This window comes from Ammodytes marinus (genome assembly GCF_949987685.1).
Source record: "Ammodytes marinus genome assembly, chromosome: 9".
Taxonomy (NCBI): domain Eukaryota; kingdom Metazoa; phylum Chordata; class Actinopteri; order Uranoscopiformes; family Ammodytidae; genus Ammodytes; species Ammodytes marinus.
Genome location: NC_137213.1, coordinates 11,445,721 through 11,468,655, shown reverse-complemented (window position 1 = coordinate 11,468,655; position 22,935 = coordinate 11,445,721). Strand labels below are relative to the sequence as shown.

The window sequence follows — 22,935 nt, the reverse complement described above, 5'->3', positions numbered from 1 at the left end:
TAATAAATTCAATAGATTGGCAATTTCTAGAGCTCCTGCAATGGACTGATGTGATGGAAGTGCCAAAGTGGTCTGGAGAAGGGTGACCAGTCGGGGAATTGGGTGGCTGGAAATTGGATTGTATTTTTTAAGTGTCCATATGGTCACCCAGTTCAAAAACTGTCAGGGATAGCAATTGATTCTTTTTTAATTAAAAGTAACCGTATCTACCTTGGAGAGCCACTTTGGGAGTAATGCGGTTAGCACACAGCTGTGGTCCACACACATCACACAGACAAGCACACCAAGAGAGAGAGAGGGAGAGGCTGATGTGGAAGGGGAAAACTAAACAATAGAAAATGCGCTCTGAGAAAGCAGCAAGGAGAAAGCAATGCATGTGAGAAAAACAACTACAAGATAAAATGTGGGAGGAACGTAATTTAGAGGTTGTGGAGATTCGATGGGAAGTTGTCTTTATAAGCCAGTGTAGCAATGTCAGAATGGAGGGAGGAAAGGGTCATCGGAGGTTAATGATGTGAGATTAATAGTTTAATTAGGGAGCTCAATAGCAGGGCCAGAGGCAGTCACCCAAACCCTCTGCTGTGTCCCGGATTCGGCAATGCCACATAGGACAACAATAACCGGCAGTGTCCTTCCCAGAAAAGGGCAGATGGGGAAAGACATTTTAATTCAGTGTTCATTGGGATGGCTTTATTGACAAATGACACTTCAAATCATCACTGTTTATCTTGACATATTACTTATCAAATAGGATACTTAGCTCTTAAATAATGCAGTGTCACCCGAGTGCTGATTTGGATTTAATTTGTGTTTGGAGAAAAACTGTATGTGGTACATATTCGGAGCAAGAAAGGATGCCGATACATCTGTTATGTCACATCCTCCACATATGATATTTGATCAGACTCCGTTGAGATTGGGAAAATTCAAGATAGCTGGCCGTAAATACTAAGGTTATTAAGACATAACCCAGTAAGACACAGGCTCATTGCCACACACCCATGTATTGTTTACTTTTGGAGCATCCTCTAAGGTACATTCAAGACATTTAACTCAATTCAAACAGCCTGTGGACATAGAGCGGCATAAACCATGGTTGGATCTCAAGTGGGAACTATTTCATGGGTAAATGGTCACCATAGCCTTTTCAAAAGATTCTAAATCACAAGGGAAGCAACAAAGAGCCTGTTGGCGCGTGTAAAGCCAGAATTCCTTTGTTGTTCCACGTCCCAACTGTAACATAATTTAATTTCCCTCTCAATTTTGGCTAGTGGAGGGTTGAATTACTTAAGATGTCCGGAGCTGTGTGGGTGAGATGATGAGAACAATGGTAGCATGTCTTTGTGGTCTCCGAGGGAGGGCTAATCTAGGGGAGGCAAATTAATGAGGTTAGAGGGGGTCGCAAGGGGTTGCGTGGTGATGGATGATGAGCTCACCCCAAAATGGGCTCTGTGGAGAAGCTAGGGGGGCATCTCAGCAGCAGAGCCACCAACCCATCCCCTCCTGGGATCACTTAACGCACTTAACATTTTCCCCACACTGGTCTATTAATGTGAGGGTCCGAGCCAAGGTTTACCGTTGGTCTTTACACAGAAGAATTAACAAAGCCCTCCATCAGTTGCCCAAACATCCTTCTGTACTCGCACAGCAACTCTACAGAGTAGTTTGGATTTTCATTACAAAGGTGTCACGCTATATGCTTTTTTACATATTCAAGCTGCATTCAAATAGCATTTTCCCCTCTCTTCATATTTGTTTTGAATGCGAGTGTCCCTGGGTTGACAGTCTTTTACCCGCCCACACATGCCTTCAAATGTAGCAGTCGGTCGTCCTTCACAGTTTCAGAATGGAAAAACACTTAGTTTCATTGCATTGCAAATGAGAACATTTCAACAAATGAACTAAATGAAGAGCGGAGGTGATGTAGCCCCTGGGTTATGCAGATGACTGTGCAGTTCAGCTGAAACATTAGCAGGCTTGTCTTGTCTGTCAGGGCCACATACTTCACAGAGTGATTTTTGCATTTTGAATTTGCATTGTCCACATTGTGTTGCACACCATACACCAGTCATTTTCACATGATGATGGGGATTCTTCATCCACTAGAAAATTGCGGGATAGCTTTGAGAAGCATTGTATAACCATGATTTGCATTATAACAGAATAGAAGTTTTTTTTTGCCCCATAATAAAATAAAAATATAACTGTGTAATGTCTGCTTTTATCATATTTCAGGTAAAACCTTTCCTTAAGGAATCAGTTGGGTTGAAAAAACAAAACAAGAAAGTGAGTCATGTTAAAGGAATACTTCACCCATACGGAACTGGTGTTCTATCATTATAAAATCGCTATTATAATATAATGAATGAGTTGTTTTTAAAAACCCACTCCAGGCATTGGTCACCAAAGCCTATAGTGTTTGCGTGTGTTTTTTGATCAAATGTCAGGAATTGACTGACATACAAGCAGAGAGAGAGAGAGAATGAGAGAGAGAGAGAGAGAGAGAGAGAAGACTTAAGAGATGCCTCCCTCGTTCTTAATCGGCTTGAGAAGATGAAAGCCATTACATTAATGTTGCTCACACTGGGAAGAGAGGAGTGAAGGGTAATTGCACTTAGAGTTCTTGTTCTTCTCCGTTGTCTTGAATAATTCACTATAGGCTGGAAGGCCTGATTGAAAGCCCGTCTTTCTGGACCACAAGGGTATTGAAAGTTTTATGTTTTTCTTTTTCCTTTTCCCTTCTATATAGGTTTAGAGGTTTTGTTTTAAGTACAGTATCTCACCCATGATGAATCACATTGCTCTTGTGATTTCCTTGAGGTTCTGATAAAGCTTATAAAGCTCCATCAATCTTCGGCCACTGCACTATTACTCTCTAAAGAAAAGGGGGAAAATAGTTGATTTTGTTTGTTGAGTCCTCACCACTGAATGCAATGTGAACTGACTGATGTGTGGGAGTGCATAGTGCAACGAAACAGGACTGTACAGCAAAAAACCTGTTCCTACACGGGAAAAAATAAACAGACTTAACCTATACAGGTCCTATTTGTGTTTGGAAACCAGGATGCGGACGTGCAGGGTGACAATACTAGACACTGAACCTTTCTGTTTAGGCTGAATACATTAGCACAAAATTACCTGTGCTAAAAGCATTCATACTGTGTCTCACTCAGCATGCTTTAAATGGTTAGCGTGTTCACAGCGAGCGAGGAAAAATATATTGTGGGATTGATACAGAAGAACAAGCAGAGGAGCTGCTGGACTGCTGGACTGTGTTGCACAATGACAGAGTTGCATTGCTATCTCTTGTAATGAGAACTCAGTTTGACAGATAGAGATTACAAATTTGAAAACTGGATAATAAAAATAAATTGTTTTGACCCGAAATACATCAACCACAGGGAGATAATAATGAGAAACCCTGCTTCGTATTATTTTGTCCTAGGGTCCACTCGCATAAATATGTGCTAACATGTGCTGTCTTGTACATGTGCCATGTGGGGGGGTAAAATAACACAATGCTCCTTGTGTTCAGCTGTTCCAGAAAAGTGCAGATAGAAAACATGATGTTTATTGTTTTAAACAAACAGCCTGAAGTGCAGTTGACTTTGTCAGAGTAAATAACTTGCAGGGGAGGCAGCTTTATATGGAATTAATTGCAAACAAGTTGCCTGCTAATGGCCCGAAAAGGCCTTAATGGAAGTGTTCCATTAAAACAACCAGTGCTGATGCTATCAGACAAATTTCCACTAAGTGTTGCCTCGTGAAAATGATAACTTACTAATCCATTATTAATAAGAATGAATGGTTTTCTCTGTGCTGCGTGTGTATCGATCCCTGATACTCTATACCACAGAGTAGCTCTCATTGGGCACTCTGGCAGGTTTGGGAATACACTAATTGTTAGCCACACAAGTGCCATTTACACAACTCTCCCTGCTGTCTCTGCATTTATTACAAGCCTTGCTCTGAGGCCCCCGACAAGGAGAAAAATAACAAAAACTGTATAGCTGCTTGAGAAACACACACCATACAATAATGCTGCTCTGTGTGGGCTAGAACACTGCAACACTTAATATAAATAAACATGCTGACGTCTGTTCTTGTCCTAAAATATGACCCATTTTCATTAGTTTATTCATCAGACCCATTTTCTTATGTTGTCCTTGACAAAGTCATTTGCTGTTTACTGTACACCTACAGGTGTTCCAGATCACTCATCCCAACATCTTAAGATCTAGCTAGTGAAAGATAAAAACACCTGTAGGCATGTGGAGTTTGGGAACCCCCATGTACCTTTCATCTCTTTAAAGACCTCAGACCCCACAATACTCATACTGCTGCAGGGCATAGTGTTATCTGAGTGAAGCTGTTTAATCCAATCCACACAAAGCAATCAGAAGCCTCTAGCTTCCCTCAGTGCTATCTATAGTATGCAGATTTATCAATAGCCTGCTCCTTAACATTTCAATGTAGAGTCAACAGGGCACAAAGCTGCATTGTTGTGATTTTAAAGGTGGAGTCAGCAATTCGGGAGAATGCTTTTCGTCAAAATCAGGGTACATATCCTCACAATCTGCTCGCTGCTTGTCATACTTGGTGGGCACCATAAAAATTCCAGCGTAAATATAAAGCCTAGGCTCTGTAAACAAACCCAGTTGATAGCTATGGTGGGCCCCTTTGTTTGAGCCTGTGTTCTAAGGGTTTGAATCATTTCCCTTATAACCCCATCATTTGTTTGATAATCGGGTTGTCAGAATGTGTTGTAGAATACCACAGTACCACAACATAAGAACATATAGTGGCTTCACTGGAGTGTATATTTTATTTTTGCTTTGATAACTAATTGTTTTCATGCGTTAATTGTTACATGAAAGCCTTTCTGCTTTACCATCCCCCACCAGTCATGCTGCTGTTTGTGGATCACTTTTTGATCTCACTGATGCATTCCTTTGCTTATTAAAACCAATAGATGGAAGGATTTACTAGTTATCTAGATATGTTTATCTGCGTTAATTATATAACCCAGTTTTGTTGTTTTAAAAATAGTGTGAGCAATCAGAGCAATGCCTTTATCTGAATAGTGCGAGTTATTCACTGTAAATGCAGTAAATATGAGGTATTCTTGAGTCGATAACCTTAAACCTTGAATTTCCTGCACCTTGCAACCTGGTATACTAGCGAAGACTCTAGTGACAGCCCTTTCTACACATTTCAGCAGAGAAGAGAGCATGCTTTAAGTTTAAAGCATTGTGTGTCAAGATAGCAGTTTTGGATATATCAAAGCTTAGAAAGAGTGCAGCTCAAAGCTTGCAGTCACTCGGAGAGTGAAGGATTTGCATAGGTTGAGCTTATATGTTTGCCACCTCGTCCCTGCCTTTGTTTTCATGTGACAAGCCTGACAGCTAGGAAAATGGGTCACAGGCAGAGAAAAAAAGGTTTGAATCTGGTTGACTCTCTTAGAAAAAAATGACAAACTCGACGGTTTGCCTTCCTTACCTGCAGGGATGGAGACACTGTGCAGAGTCTTAGTCCACCAATAAATGCTTATTTCCTTTCATTGGAGTGTTTGCTCCACTGTTAACCCCATCTAGATTTTGTGATTGAACTCTTGGTGACATCTGGATTAACGGTGGACAGCTCAGAATTTGCCATAGTCGGGCCTTTGACCCATAGGTTAACCATTGACATTCAGGGGAATCCTGTTTAAGAGGATTAATACTGGACAATCTCAGTGAGGGCCAGTTTACCCTTTTCCTTCTCTTATCCCTAAAAATCCTCATGATTTCTAAGATCCAGTCGGTCCGTCGCCTAAATGTTTGTGGCGATGCACAAGCTTACATCCTCAAATTTGAAGCATGTGCTGAGAGACTCTCTAAGGCCGCCCCCTTGATCCTGCATCTTAGCAACAGATTGAAAAGCCTTCACATCAACTTAAATGGAACTGCTATGGGCAGATGTTAGCAGGAGGTCTGGGAAGTCAGAACGATGGTAATCAGGTGTTGAGGATTCCAACTCACCAGCCATGCACGCATGCCCAGGCATACACTCTTTAGAGCTCATCGGGTTTGAATCATTAGCACAGCTCCCCTGCTGCTGTCGGCATGCGTGGCACAGTCACATTCTGATGCTATTGAAAAGGGATTTATTACTGTGCTGGTGCAGTCTAAAACCTTTTCCCCTGGGAGAACCAGGACGAAAATATCATTCAAATGTCAGGTGGGTTTAGGTGCTGTGAACGGGTCGCAGGTCCCAAATGGATGGATGGATGTGTTGGATTGATGTGTTTCACCAAGTACACATAACTGCCTCCTCACACACTACACACTGCACTACAGTGCTCTTCAGCCTATCAGTCTTATGTGAAGAGCTGTGGAGTTGATTGTGTTTTTGTTTGTCATTGTTTCTTGTCATGATTGCTTTTTTAAACAAAGGACACGGATGTTAGCTTTAATCTATTTTGCTAATTTGACAGTTATTTGACAGTCACTTAGTCAGAAGAAAAATGGGTCATAAAATGGGTAATTTCGGGAACAATAAATATCAGATTCCTGCATTTTATTTTTTCAAAATTGTGAAGAGATTGTGCGACTCAGTGTGTTAATATTGTTGTGTGTAGGGAGCAGTTTAAAGAGATAATTCATTTGGTGTGGTAAGATGTGTCAAATGACAATCTCAACTAAGTCGTGGATTGTTATGCATGGACAACACACATTTCTTCAGGAGCCACATTAAAACCTCTCATATTTCTGCTAGTACTTATATCCCTCCAACCAGTTGCATTTGAGTGTGTATCAACCCTCTCACATCTAGTGAAAATGATTAGGGCGACAGGAGCGGATTAAAAAGTAGAGGACGTTTTTTTCTTCCATTATACACTTTGAGAAAAATACAAAAAAGTGGAAATACAATTCTGTGAATACAGATGAACTACAATGTTGAGATAAGTGAGGGTATTGAATATTTTTCTCCTCTGTGTTGCGTTTACTAGACAATTCCTGCATTCTTGCTCACAGCACGCTTCACAAAGAGAGCAATGTTATTAGTTGAGCTTAGAAGGCGTCTCGTTTCAGTAAAAAAAAATAGGTAGAAGGAGATTGTCTGCCTAATGACGATGACAAAGATGCATCGTTTGTGTTTTATTACCATTTTGCCTTTGAGTTATTGATCCCGGAAGTTCAAATCTGTCAACGACTTTCCAACGTCACAGCATTCTTGAACTGTCCATTTTGATCTCGACATTGTATTACTTTTTATTCACAAAATTGTATTTCCACTTTATTCTTGACATTTCCACTTCATTCTCAAAGTGCATAATGAGAAAAAAAAACATCCTCCTCTTTTTTTTCTCCCCCGTTGCCCTAATACGCTTCTGTACACATCAAAGTGTTTCTGTATGCAGGTAAACTTCACTGCCTGCATGCCTGCAATATGTCTGCATTTTATTACACACCGCTGTATGGCTCCTCAGCAGAGATGTCCTCAAGCAAGGACAAACAGCACCCGCTCTTTCTCTAGCCAAGTGAGGGTAGAGGTTGAGAATATACAAGGTGTACCTGGAGAATGTACACACACTATAGAACCCATCCATATCAGAGAGAGGTACTATGCTATGCTGACAGGATATTTGCCCCCACCACTAACCCTCACCCCCATCATCGCACCTTCTCCCACCAATATTATATTATAACACATAAAAAATAGAAGAATGTTGGCAGCCATTGCTGGATTTTCCCCAGTGGGTGCTCAGTGAGAGAAGGCTGACATCCCCTCTGTGTACACATCATAATGATTCACGCCTTTGTCCGTGTCTCCGCGGGGCGGTCTACTATTCATAACTGCGGTTTAGGTGTTCACCACCCTGTTTAATGGCTCTGGAGACGAGCCGGCGTAGCTGATAATAAGGACATTGTGTCGTGACGTTGAAGCCGGACTTATTATGCACGTTTAAGGCTGTAAATAAAGAATGACGCATGACGGCTTTAGCAAAGGTGCACTCATTGTAGTATCGGGTCATCTTAGATGGGCTGTCCCTCTATTACACACACTCTATTGTCCTGCGCACAATGGCGGTGGGGATGGTGCTTGGTAAAAACACCCTGAGGGTAAACATTTAGAAGTGTTCTCCATGGTAGTCCACAGTGTTGTTGTAAACATTATCTAGAAAGTCAAAAAAGAGTGGTAGCCTTGTTTGGATTTTTTTATCAACCAGGTTCAAAGGTAGCCTGGCTGCGCCCGCCTACCTACTTCCGGCCAAATTTCATTTTCCCTTCAGTAGTCAGTCTGGTGACAGGGCGTATTAGTGGGATTCTGCTCGAACAAATTTCTGTGTCCAATCAGCGAAGAGAGCGAGCGAGTGGCTGAGAACGATGACGTCGAAGTCGCGCTCCAGTTTCAGTTGCCAGAAGCCGGCTCATGACACACGTGACGACCAAACGTTATGCGATTGGTTGGCTAATCCAGAGTGGCACTGGGCAGATCCAATAGTTTTAAACTTTAACAGACACCCGCCTCCAAGTGAGTGAACGTTTGCCAATTACAGTACTGCCAGACCTTCTGTACAAATGAAATGAAGTACGATGGTCTGGTAGCACCAGGCTAGTTCAAAGGTCAATTATCATGCAAAATATGCCTTTCAGACAGAGGCTGAAAAGAGGAGATTTAGCAATGGCAATGTGAGAAATATAAAAAATGTGGACATTACATCATGACAACAGTTTCTTGCAGGAACCAAAATTACAAATCTGAACTTGAAAATGAACATAATATGTGACCTTTAATGCCACATGAGCCAAAAGGGATTTGAATGCTATATAACCCGATTACTGGCAACTCTCAAAGACTCAAATTTATCAGCAACTTGCTCTTCTGTGATTTTTTCAGATATATTTAAAGAAGAGTAGGAGTTTATCGGCTTATTTATTTCATCTTATTAGTTTCATGCAGTCCCTCACGTTTAATAGATAGAACTGCAACTTCATTGTCTGTGAGCGACAAACCTTCCCCGTTTCAAACGGTGTGTCACAGAGGTGAGAAATTCAACACGATACGGTGAAAGACAGGCGTGCAAAGGCTGGCTGTTTCTCCCATGACAGAGCTGCATGCCTGCGCAGTATTGGGTTATCTCATTGTTGCCTTTGTTTGGAGAAAGTGATAGCGATAGATAACCAAGTGTTGCATGCCGACGTGACTAGCAGCAGGCACTAACATCACCTCCACCTCTCTCCCCTCCCTTCTCCTCTCCTTCTCCCTTGTCTCTCTCTTTCTTTCCCTCCCTTTTTTATTACTCGCCCCCCCCACCCCCCTTACCCCGGCTTCCTCAGGCTTGCCAAGTTTCGTCAAATCTCCAGAGGACCAGACGGGCATCTCAGGCGGAGTTGCGTCGTTTGTGTGCCTGGCCACCGGGGAGCCCAAACCCAGAATCACCTGGATGAAGAAAGGCAAGAAAGTCAGCTCCCAGCGCTTCGAGGTGAGCACTCATGCGCGACTTTCAGCTCTGTGAACACACTCGCATACACACCCTACACATGCGCACACAGGAGTACAAGCAGGCACACACACAACACAAGTGGCAAAATATTATAGGCTTTGTGTGCCTGAGTCTGCCACTGTAGCTCTCTCTCATTAACACAGACACATCCGCACGCACATCCGCACACACACACACACACACACACACACACACACACACACACACACACACACACACACACACACACACACACACACACACATACATAAATACACAATCAATTGCCCTGTTATTGAGCATCCCATCAACTCTTCTCTAGCGAGACCAGACAGGCTTCCCTTCTCTTTAATCTCCTTCCATCTTGATTTATATAGTCCTATTCATCTCTTTCAGCCTTTTTACACCCTCATCCTTCGCCTTCTGTTCCTCAGCTCCACCACCACCATGGCCACACATCCCCTTGATGTATATCTCCCCCCCCTCTTTGAACCCATACAAACATAAGGAAGTGCCTTAGGGGGAAAACTCCCACTGTTTCTGACCAGTCCTCCCTATGTAACATTATGTAGCTAGCTATGTGGGATTCCATAATATTATTCTCTCTAGCCGGCCACATCAACAAAGCCTAGGACCCCAGCTGATACAGACTCCTATCTCCTCCCATAGACACTAACTGATTCAGTGGGTTGAAGTAACACACAGCTTTCCCCACAAAGGACAATTCCTCGTATGAAAACTTACCAAGTAATAAACTTGATTCTGATTCTAAACATTACGGTTCCTTGTCACTTCCATTACACAGGACATTTTGGCACAATTCTTTCATAAACCATTATTAGAAAAACAGAGTAATGTTTTGCCGGAAAGTCTAATTATGCAGCAGGACATAAAAGAAGCCTTTTTTAATCACAATCTACATGTCTAAACGAATCCTTTTTATATTTTGTAACAAAGTGATGTCCTTGGAAAAGAAAATGACCATCTAAAAATAACACCCTGTGGCCTTTTGCTTTGCTCTGGCTATGCTCTCCTAGGTGATTGAGTTTGATGATGGTTCGGGCTCTGTACTGCGGATCCAGCCACTGCGCACACACAGAGACGAGGCCATTTACGAGTGCACAGCCACCAACAGTGCTGGCGAGATCAACACTAGCGCCAAGCTTACAGTGCTTGAAGGTAAGATAAGTCTTTTTTTTTTCTTTGCTTGGTTTCTTTCCCCATCTTGCTTTCACTTGTATTTTTTTTCTGAAAACCCCTCCTCCTTTTCCTGCTGCTGTGGGTTCTGACTAAGACTTTTATTCCAATATATCCAAAAGCAAATATGAGTGTTTGCCTTAATAATTCATACATAAACATTTGCTAACTCTGAGAATTTCTTGTATTGGCGGTGTCATGGAGGAGCAGATCTATCTTAATGTAAACTCCACAAGTTGAGGGGAAAAAAAGACAAGGAATGCATTTTTCAGACAAGATGGCACAGAGCTCAGCAAGTCAGCAAATGTAAGACCTGGAATACTAGTCATATTGTCAGAAATACTTTGAGTTAGCTATTATGTTATATTTTCTCTTCGCCTTGCTCCCAGCCTTTTCTGACTTATCTACTACACAAAATCAATCTCGTCATAATTCATTTAGAAAATAATAAATTCCCCACACTAGAAGCCTTATTCACTAAATAATAACTGATGGGTAATATATATGACTGAAACACACATTTACAAGTCAGTGAATCCCTGTACATCCAGAGGACTTTAAGCTAATTGCTCCACATGGACATATAAAACATTTTTCAGTGTTTTCCACATTATAGGGATACATTACGTGCCTACAGGCTAGTTTGACCTCAGCGGACCTCATTCCCGTTCTGGCCTTTAGAGTTAATGCATGTGATTTATGTGGACAGGAGTTTAGCACCTTCTCCTTGCTCAGCCTTCCATACCACCGGGCTGTGAGGGCCAACTTCTTCTTTAGTTGATTGTAAATGTGTCATGTGGGTGCCTGTCACCGCAGCAGTTAATTTCATTAGGAACTTTCCAGAAAAAAATAAATAAAAATAAAACAGAACTAGCTTGCGGGAGGATTAAAAGCCGACCATAGCCATTACACTGACATTAAAGCAGATTCCCCGCTCATTCAAACACAGCCTTTCAGTCCCCCATTTGAATCCCATCTTTCTCACACCCACCCTTCCTTTTTTTCTCCGCGTCCACACTGATTTGATGATATCATCGGCTGGGCTTGCGTAATCTCCCCCGGAGGGACTTTTCTCCTGCGCAAAGAAAGGTTTTCTCCTCTTTTGCACTATATCGTGAGGAGTTGTGTTGCCTGCACAAACAAACAGCACTAACATGACATGAAGCCGAGAGATAAATCACAGTCTTAGTGTTGGGGGGTGCTGGAGTCCCCCAGTTAGTGGACTAGAAAGATAGTCAACAAGCTTACTCAACAGTGAGCAACTGATCTCAGTAGCAGAAGTGCCTTGCTTGGACTCGTCATCTCTCAATGATGCTGTGCTCTGTGTGGTTGCTACGGCTAACCCTACAGTCATATGCCATACCTCCACATGCCATATTATGGATGTTATTATCAACCTTTACTTCCAGAAATTCACTGCATACATTCTCAGCATGGGATGTTGGGACCAGACCTTTAACCATGGCAGAGTTGCCAACACTGTCTGTGTATTTTGGTTTGAAAACTCATGTGCTAGGATAGTTGTTATAGCATCTTTAAAAGTCACAATGTTATGAGAAATTACAACTTTATATTGCTTAAAATGTCCCTTTCATAATATACATCTATTTCAATCTGAAATAAGCAGTATTCTTTATGATAATATTAAATCAAGTGAAAGTGAATTGAAAGTTTACCAGTGTTGATGATTCCAGCTAATATCAACACCTGAGTCTGTACCTTTACACAGAGATAAGCTACCTTAAGCTCATTGCTTTGGTCTGACAAACCCAAAACAATGTTGGTTCATAAAAAAAAACGTTGACAGCTGCTTTCAGCCTACAAGCTCAAGCAAGCCAGCTGTACGCTACCTGTCCAGAGTTTAATGGCAGACTGCCAAAGTAAACAAGTGGCTGGTGAAGTTGAAATCTTTGTTGAACATTTAGCAAGGCGCAGAGAGACAGATATTTATTTCCAAAGTAGGACTTTAATAGGATCTTGGCAAGTTGTTTTTGTATCTGCTGGGAGAACGCAATCTCTGCCAAAGCTGATAACAATGAACTCATGAGCTGATATAGACTATAAAGGCTTGTTGCTGTGTTATTGTTCTTGAGTCTTACCATCTGTTATTGTTGAAAAAAATACCCTCTCTGTAACTGTAAATGTAAATAATTAAAATTGTTATCAAGATGGTATTCAGTTACATATAGTTTACATTGCATTTTATGCAATTTAGTCAACTTGTTTATTTATTCATAAACAATCAGTCTATTTGTTCCAAAAAAAGTGTACAGTATCTTTATATATTATATACTCCTTTTAATTGTGATTTGGTCAAATTTGCAATAACCTTTCCATTATACGGTTTTCTCTTCTATCAGTGGAAGACTCACAACTGCAATCACACACATGCATCACACAAACGTCCAACAGTACACAGATTCATGCATATTAACTGACATGAGACAGACTCTGTGTAAACACATTCACCGTCACCGAGCAATGTTGTCAACTCTGTTCTATTTTTAGACTATTGTTTGAAGCCTAGCGATACATCAAGTTCATATAAGTGGCACTACACAGGAAAACACTGGGGCAGCACCAAACAGACGGAGACTAATGATCCTCCTCCTTAATGGGGCGGTGGTAGCCTCAAGGGTTGAGAAGTCGCTTTCACATAATGTTGCTGTTTTGAATCAAATGATAAAATCCAGACAGAGCGACTAATAAAACTGCTGAGCCTCCGTAAACCTAATTCATTGTGCTGCTGCCCTTGAGCAAGGCACTGTGTATATGTCCCGGGTATAGCTCTCCAAATATAAATGTGCAAAGTACAAGTGTACAATTTTTTTAAATACATTTTTTTGCAAAGAAAAATTTAAGCTGGGCATTGCCAAAAAACATGTCATGTTTTTGCATTTCGAAGAAAAGCCTTACACTCTGTCCATACAGGACATGGGAGTTTGCATCTACATGAAGTTGTCTAAATACATTGATCACCCAATTCCAGAGAGGCAGTGAGAATGGTGAATTCATTATACCACTAAGTCGATCTGGATTATACGTTTTAGCAGAGCAAAGGAAGGTTGAGCATTAATTATGATTATTATATACTGGCTCTCTATTTTGTTATTTCAATCCAGCAAAATATGGATTATGACAGCCATAATGGGGCAGCTTTACACAAGCCTTCAGTGTGCTATAAGGAAAGCTAGTGTAGTGTGTGTAAGGAAAATACCAGGGTTCAGAAGTTCATTATGAGTTTCTGGATCACTTGCTCGTGATCGGTAGCCTAGTCCGTGTTAATTTTGAGTCAGTGTTGGCAGCTTCTTATGTAACGCTAAGGGGATTTCAAACAGCGTGCCTTTTTGCATGGAAACACGAGTGTTGTGTCAAAATATTGATTCATGCAATGTTATTTCAGATATTTATAAGTTGACTTCACTGGCAGTAACCTCCCCGTCAAGGTCAGTACGGCTGTCAATAAGATTAATGCTACCCAACTTAGCATATAAAAAAAGTCAAGTTGTATACAAATTGATATGCATATCATACTGGACCTGTTGGAATTCTCTACACATAGAAAGTTGTATTATGCGGTATGCCCAAAGGTCCCTGTTGTTTTTCTTAACCTTCGCAGATGATCAGAGTTGGGGTTGAGCGTTGTGTAGTTTAGCCCCTGCTGCTCACCTGTGGCGAGTTGCAAAGGCACGTTTTCACACCAAAGCACAGTCAGGCTTTAGCACTTCTTGCAGTCATGAGTCTGGAGTCACTCTGTAATTCTGTCACGCTGTAACAGCCCCGCTCTTTGTTCGTGGCGGTTCTCACGCCCCCACCCGAGAGGTCACGCCACTGAGACTTGCATACGGGCCCGAAGTCAGCGCAGCCATTTCTCATTGTGTATGGATGTGTGTGAGAGAGAGAGAAACACACATACACTAATACAGCTGTAGCATCATGAGAACAAAGTCTTTCTGAGTTATTTCTTTTATTCATTTATTTTTTGCTATGATCATTATTTCCTCACTGTGATGTTTTTAGATAATGGGTCTGCATGCAAAATTCCTTTTCAAGTTTAAAATCCTGCCGAGACACTGCGTGTGTGTGTGTGTGTATGTGTATAGAGAAAGAGAGAATCAGTCAGCTGTGTGCAGTTGTCCGACCCGTATGGATAAATAATGATGCAGACGATGCTGAGGCCAGAGGGGTTAGAGGTGTGATTGAGAAATATTGTTGCTGTCAATCTTTATTTCCCTTTCTCTTTGCCTCTCTTTTATTTTCTGCCGTGTTGACTCTTCAACACTTACTTTTATGTATATATAATTGTTTTCCTCTACTCCTTTCTCTGTTCCTACTCTGTATCTCTTTTCGCTCTGTTTAATATAGTGGACAGTGCAGCGGTCGCATGACGTTGTAGGTTGGTAATATAGAGAGATGACTAGAGGGAACAATGACTCATTACTTGGGTAACGATGCCAATGTTTTGACCTTGAGCGGCCCCTTCTCGGATTGAACTGCGTCAGTAAATGTTCAGGTAAATGGTGCTTGTCTTGGTGATGTATGAAATAAACTACTGCCGGCCAGAAAAGACATCTCAGCTCAGAACATCAGTCTTGAATGCAGTGTGCTGCCACTTCTCCCAGTCGAGGCAATATTTCATATTTTTCGCCAGGTCTAACATTTGATGGGCACGTAAGATGTAAAATGCAATGACTCAGATCAAGGAAATGACGAAGGCGGTGTCGAAACCATGTCATGACACTAATGGTGATGACAAAACTGATGAGCTTCTGTGGTGCAATGAATAGAGTGACTGTTTCCACAATTGGAAGCTGACAAGGTTTTTCTCCAAAACTAGTTTCAAATTCTGAGGAAATTGCCTTGAGCAAAATCCTAAAAGGTTTTAATTGGCTTCTATCAGCAACCAGGGAATTACGAAATTGACAAGTCCTGCAAAAGGCTAAAAGCAATGAGACTTGTAGATTAAAAAAAGAAGAAAAAAATTATGTTTTTCCAAGTAAAACCAAGGCGGCAAGATTCTCAGTGAGAGATTCAACACATGCAGTTTATAATTGGAGGTCATATATCACACAGACAAGCACTGTTCAACCATTAATGCTGCTTTTATTTCCTTTTGTGGCGTGAGAACGAAACATTTGTGTGTGCTCTCTTATTAGCTCTGTATTTTCCCAAACGGGTTGAAAAGCTGGGAATTGTAACTCCCACTCTCCCGCTGTACCTTTTTAATAGTTTCAGCAAAATAAAAAGCTAATACAAACATAAAAAAAATGTCAAGCTGCTATCTGCAGAGCTCCCGGTGACTCCAAGATTAAGAAGATTCCTTAAATATGAGCGGAAAAACTCTGGTATATTCAGTGAGTTTTTCTGCTGTGCAACAGAACATTCTCCTGTCCTTTGGGAGACAGCAGACCTGTCTTCTAGAAAGGAGGAATGTTATCTAATGGTAGCAGATCAAAAGCCCCATCATTACCGGAATCCTCCGCTGTCAGAGCGTGAATTAGAAAGCTTCTCCTTCCGACCAGCTGCAATCCTTTTTTTGAAGTTCCCTGGCAGCCCCGTCCTGAACATGTAATGCGGGAAAGGTTAAGGGAGATATACAGTATGCAAGGATTCAAAGCTTTTCCAGTGGAGAAAAAATATCCCCATTCTTGCCGAAATACAAGTCAATACATCAACATAACTGGTGACCCTAACAACCTCAGTCAGTCCTGCACTCCATTGGACCCTCAGCAATACACCTGACGACCCAGTGTGAAATAGATTGGACAAAACGATTGGAAAGTATTTTATAGTAGCTATATGTTTTATTCTATATGTTTTCACAATTACCGAAGAAATCCATATGTTATTCATAAGTGTCCCAGCTTTACTGTGTTGACTTTATTAAGCGTTCCTGTATTTTGGTTGCTGTGAACAAATTGTGGCCTTGCGGGTTAGAAAAGGCCTTTATTTGTTTGGCATGCATTACAGACCCTGGGTACATGAGCAACAAAAAAATTACTGCGGCACAATGCCAGTAATAAATATCTCAGGAGCCAGGCAAGTGCGGACTAAAAACCTGACTGGGTAAACAGCGTAGAAATGGCATTGTGCCTCTTTCCAGGCAAGATAAGTACATACAGAAGCTATATCGGAATGATTTAATACTGTGCCTTACTCCTCCGACAACTTAATCCCCTCCTTTCCTTCGCACTATTCAAATCATCCACAATGACCAAAATATGGTCTGTTGTGAAACAGCTATTTCCCCCACATTACTCTTTCACTTTGTCTGATTATTCTTTTGAATTCTGCTGGGGTTCTGTATATTTTAATATCTGTTTCCTTATTTTGTTGGAGAAGGTGAGTGGTCAGGTTGTTTATTAATACGAAGTAGACTGTGAAAGTTTGGGTTTTCTTTAAAGCTGGGGTGGAGAATTTGGGGAGAAAATAGCAGTTGGGATAGAGATTTGAATCTAAATACCTCAACCGCTCCACTTGTTCTCTTTGGTCCCTCCCTGACACGCTCTAGACCAGGGGTGTCAAACTCTGGCCCGTTTCAATATTTAATCTGGCCCGCGAACCAATTTGGTAATTCCATTAAATTCGGCCCGCGAAAAAAATAAAAAAAATAAAAAATATTATTATTATTTTTTTCTCTCTCTCATGCGGAGCCTGTGCCATATCCCCACGTCGCACACGCTCCCAACTGTTAGGACACTCGCACAGCTTACCACTAGGAATGTCTGCTGAAAGTTCCACAGCTCAGGATTTTAAGCCATGAATTGATGAACTTGCATTGAAGAAAAGATGTCAGTTTTCTAATGGCTGTAAATAGGCCAATCTATGTGGCTAAATAGCATGCTAATATGATGGTTGATTGTGTCAACTATCTAAGGAAGAATGCTAACATTATCTGGTTTCTAACTTTTGCCTCAAGTTACAATATAGCTCACTAGCTAATGTTAGATAGCCGCTGATAGCCCACCCCTTTCATTTCCAATGGTGGCTTTGCATTTCATTACCAATGTAAAGTGTCATAAATAGTTAACACTGGTGCTGGGTCATGATTCCTATAAAAAAATAAAATAAAAAAACGTGATATGTTTTGAAAGTGCAGAAAGTTTTGAAAAATCCAAGAGAAAACATATTGTCGCTCAATCCAGGATTCCTGAGAGCCTTACTGCATTATAGTCCTTTATAATTGTTTCACCAGGAACCTGAATGTTGTCTTTTCCTTTAGAAAAATAAAGACATTTCCACAATAAATTGATGCAGAAAAGGCACAGAAAACAGAAACATCTACCAGAATACAGGAAATTAAGTGTTTGACGCACAAAAATTTCTGGGGGAGCACCCCCATACCCCCCACCTATAATTTGTCCCCCAAAATATGTAAACGAAACCTAGCCTATGCCCCGTATGTACGCAGGTTATATACCTAGATATGTGGTTTGATTTTTGGAATAAAAAGAAGGCATGTCAGTAAGCGACATGTCTGGCCCTTCGTGTGATTATCATGTCGTAATTCTGCCCTTTGTGAAAATGAGTTTGACACCCCTGCTCTAGACCAACAACGTCAGTGCCAAAGTGAATGGACAGTCCCAACAGCCAATAAGAACAGAGAATCAGATTTTAATTTTTTCTTCTTTTTTTTTTAGAATCGGAGCCTCGCTCTGATTGATCAAGGTGTACCGCTCATGTTAATTTTGACCAATCAGAAATCACATACCCCAGCTTTAAGTAGAACTGGTTTGGCTTCCTCTTTGGGCAGGGCTGTTATATGTCACAACATGCTGTATATGAATACAGAGGCACAGACTTGCACACACACCAAACCATTCAGAGACACACATCATCACACACACACACACACACACACACACACACACACACACACACACACACACACACACACACACACACACACACACACACACACACACATACACACACACACATACTCACCAGTCCACAGGTGTACCCCCTTCCCCCCCTTTATTTCTGAGCTCCATTGTGCCGGTCTGTGTCACAGATTTAATTTCTTCTACCATCTGCTGGCTGGAGGCCCAGCATCGTAGATCATATTCAGGCTGACGGATACAAACTGCATTGTCTATGCATGCTTCTCCCAAGGACTCACACAATATGGCAGGGTGGAATCACCCTGCTGGCCACCCAATCTGCATCCTCGCATTCTTATTTCCAAGGACTTGGGCATTATAAGGAGGACAGATAGCGCTTTAGGGCTGGTCAGGGCTGTATCACCTATATTGTAGTCCATATTTACCAAATAAAACAACGTGCAAGGACATAACAACACCACTTACATACATTTGGTATTCAGCCTTGGAAAATGTGTCTAATACATAATATTAAAGAGAACAACACTGATGCTGTCGAATATTCTTCCCTTTTCAACAATCATTCAATTGTTCTCTGCACAGCAATGAAGATGAGTGGTTTGTTGAGATTTTGGAATTGGTAGCATTACCAGCAGCAGCCACCTTGCCAGCATCTGGTATATCTGAACTGTTATACAATTTTTTTATTTAAAAAATTAAATTAAATTAAATCGACTCTCAACAAATTTTGATCCTCGGTAATTGAACCGTCTCCAAAATTTGTTTGACACGAAACTGTCACAAAATCTGGATGAAGTCACTCATGCTTTTCGGCTTCATGTCATCATGTTTACTGATACATCAATAGCTCCATGCTTTTGTCAGGCTTTATCTATGATGTCTGTGCTGTCATTGCTGATCATGTCTATGGCCTCAAGGGAGAGAGAAAGAGTGAGAGAGTGAGAGAGAGAGAGGGAGGTAAATAAATTAGAATATCACTAAAAAGTGGTTGATAAAATACAAAAGTACCAAAAAAATCTGGCTATAAATATGATTGGAATTACTGCATTTTCTGTTTTTCTTAGCACAGGTGGTGAATAAGACTGGTTCTTTAAACGTCACTTTATCCAAACAGCTTTGGCTGCTTCCCACCACTACCTTAACTGATGAAAGCATGTAATTTGGCGTTACAACCTCAAAACACATCTGCAGCCTGTACTAATGACTCATGAGCAAATTTGAATTTCTCTAATTGATCCCATAAATAAAACCACTTCTCCAAAAATTCAACATTCTGAAAGATGTTAAGGACAGGCTAATGCCGGGACATATTTATCTTATTTTAAGTGGGCCAGTAGTTTTGAGTGCTTTAACGCGTCAGAGCTTTCCACTTTCTCTCGGGGAACCCATTTGCTCAAACTCTAAGCACTGGAAGCAGGGGAAAGCAGGCAAACCAAATGTAGACTAAATTATTCTCTTTTAATATCATCTGATATCATCTCCAGTCTCTTGGGGAGGGAAGTCTCTTGTTATATATAAACCAATTATGCCTAGCTAAAGTTATCTTTGTTGTCTCTACAGGAGTAGTGTACAGTCACCTACAAAGGGTGAACACAAATAATAGTAGCACCTGTACAGTTACGGTCCCGTAAGAAAATACAGATTTTGTCCACAGTGGGAAAACACAGGAACATCTCATAATGTAAACACATAGCCATACAAATTAGGGCAAGGTTGAATCATCACCTAGTTTTGAAATAATTAGGCTCCCACTGGTAGTACTTATTGCAGAGCTAATGTACTGGATTGCAGAGTATTGCATCGATTTTCCTGTTAATGTGTCCACACAGTCCATAGTACATAGGTTGTACAGTAAAAAAATTGTTGCTTCTGGCGGCTGTCATATATTTATTGAGAGTACTGCTGCAGCCTGTCACTTTTTTGTTAAAGGTATGGCCACTGTCGGGTGTCAGGACATATTGAACTCCTCAGCTGGATGTTGTCTCTGGGTTTCAGACGATATTGGAGATGTGACAAGACATGCACATCCGTTAATATCTGCGCATTGTCAGGATATGACAAACACACATAGGACGGACAGGGATATCCGTGAATTGACATCCGCTATTAAATATCTGGCACCAACAGCTGCAACAGGCTTTCATTATTCAATAACACGTTTTACTGAAGACTGGTGCATGGTGGATGTGACTATCAATCGTGTTTCACCATGCGTGTATTCAGACTGATATACCACTTCCTCCATTAGAGTTTTAAATGAGGTAACAGGTCAGGTTTGTTTTCCGTCTGGGATTAATTCAGTCCCTATATTTGTAGTCACATCCTCATTGATTTATACCACACAGTCTTCTATAAAATTGTATATTTTTTGTATCAGTGCAAAAGTTTCTATGTATGTAAAAAGATAATATAATGAAAACTCCTGATATCCCTTTAATGTGTTTATAATAATGTCCTGGAGCTTGTAACACTGCAGGTAGGGAACACAGTCCACCTTATAGCTCTGCAGGCCCATGAGTCAATGGCTCCCCAGGCCCTGACTGACTATGGATGGATGGGTCTGCTGCATGTCAGGGGGGTTCTAATACCTACACTCAATGAGCTGGCTAATGGCAGTCCTTTCACCCTGACCCCCTTTCCTCGCACATTTACACACCAAGCCCTCTTGGTTTACCCACTGGGCCATATAGAAGGCAGTGGGGAGAAAGGCTGGACTCACTATCAGCCTTATAGCGTGGCCTTAAGCTTGGCATTTTTCTCATGTTTAAGAGGCATAAGTCTATTTTCTCTAAGCTGTGTTTTTCAAGGTTGTAGTTGATCGGTCTGCTTACAGCTGTCAAAGGCACTGTTGCTTTTGCATGCATTAATTCTGCATCAATATTTTCTAACCTGTTTCACACAAGATGGTTGACTGAACAAGCAGGCTCAGATTCAGGTCTGCCCTGCTTAACCCTCAGTGTCAGGGCATGTTCACACCAAGTAGTTAGGAGCACGCACTTGTTCTTTAATTATTTATAATGCAAGAGCACCCTCACATAGATCTTGACAGTAACTGTGGGGGAAAGCTTCTGTCCTTTTCTCGATGAAATCAAGGATTATACCAACGGCAGGAAATTATATTTTAAACGGTCAAACTATTTTAGGCTCTTTTATACCGTAGACCAGCATTAATACAATTATTCAATTTGCCAATTTTGCGGTGATCACTTAATAGGTTATGCCAAAATATAATGTTTTTGAACCCCTATCGCTTCTGCAAACCGTTACAAAGTTGAGTCGGTCGACATTTACTTGCAGACTCTGTGTATTATTCATTATCTCTGACTGAGAGAATAAGTAAAGGCTGTCACAGGAGCCCAGTCAGTGAGGATTTAATTAACAGAAGCTGCCACATTCCACTACAGCCACTGCCTTTCTCACAACTCATAAAAGCCATCCCTATCTGCCGTAATTACACTAAACATGTCACAATAAAGCTCTGCCAATGATTAATTTGAGTTGTGGAGAGGATCAATTAATTCATTTATTTGCAAACCGTCGCTCCGCTCCTTTGGTAGACGGATTTAATTTAACCCGTCACGCTTTCTGATTTTTGGTCCTGTCCCTTTTTATTTTTTTTTCTTCTCCAAGACACCTGGAGGAATAGCCTGTCTTATTAGCCACATCGTATTAGCACAGAAATTTACCACAAGCCCTTAGGTTTTTTCTATCTTAGAGGCAGTTACATTAAAATGAGTAGTAAACCGCATACCATGTACTGTGTAATACTATAATCTCAAGGGGTCTTCCATCAAACTCCTGTTGGTAGGAAAGGTATAGCTGTGATCTCAAAAAGAAAGCCTACAGCTGGGCTGCTCATATAGCGTAGTTAATGGAGGATATGATTCTGTGCAGCAGTGCTTGTCCCACAAGGTGACTCGGTCAGCATAACCATGTGAATTCAGAAGACCACCCTCGGGTTGCAGTAATGGTCGCAGGCCACGGTTATGTACAAACCGGTGCGCCGCAGCATAAATAACAGACGCCGTGCATCTGGCAGGGCCGTTCATCATTCTGACGACAATAGAAGTATGATATCAGATAGGAGAAAAAGGGAGAAGTAGAGATGAATAGGGAAGTAGGGAGAGGGAGATGATAAAAAGGGATGGAAGGAAGGATGGAGTTGGGGGGAATTAGATGACTGTTATTGATTATCTGCCTGTAGGCGAGGAAGTAAGGCCAAATGTTCTGCTCAGCCAGACAAAAAAGTATATTATTTCAAAGGTCATGGCATGCATTACAGTCTTTTTACTCCAAGTGCAGTTGGATAAACAGCAGAATAAGGACCCCCTCGAACACAAGATAGTACTCATCTCATGGGGTTATTCCTGATAAAGAAATTCCATTATAGCAGCCGGTGAACGACCACTAGCATGTAGCATGCTG

The 22,935-nt window shown here is 41.2% G+C and overlaps 1 protein-coding gene across 10 annotated transcripts in view; it reads left to right on the top strand.

The window, feature by feature from the left end:
• The window catches only part of ptprfb (protein tyrosine phosphatase receptor type Fb), a 167,921-nt gene that overhangs the window by 57,589 nt on the left and 87,397 nt on the right, over window positions 1-22,935 (top strand). For all 10 annotated transcript variants that reach the window (XM_080034566.1, XM_080034565.1, XM_080034573.1 and 7 more), the window contains 2 exons: window positions 9,324-9,469; window positions 10,507-10,648. In XM_080034566.1, the coding sequence (XP_079890692.1) occupies window positions 9,324-9,469; window positions 10,507-10,648 (288 nt within the window). The remainder of the gene's footprint in view (window positions 1-9,323; window positions 9,470-10,506; window positions 10,649-22,935) is intronic.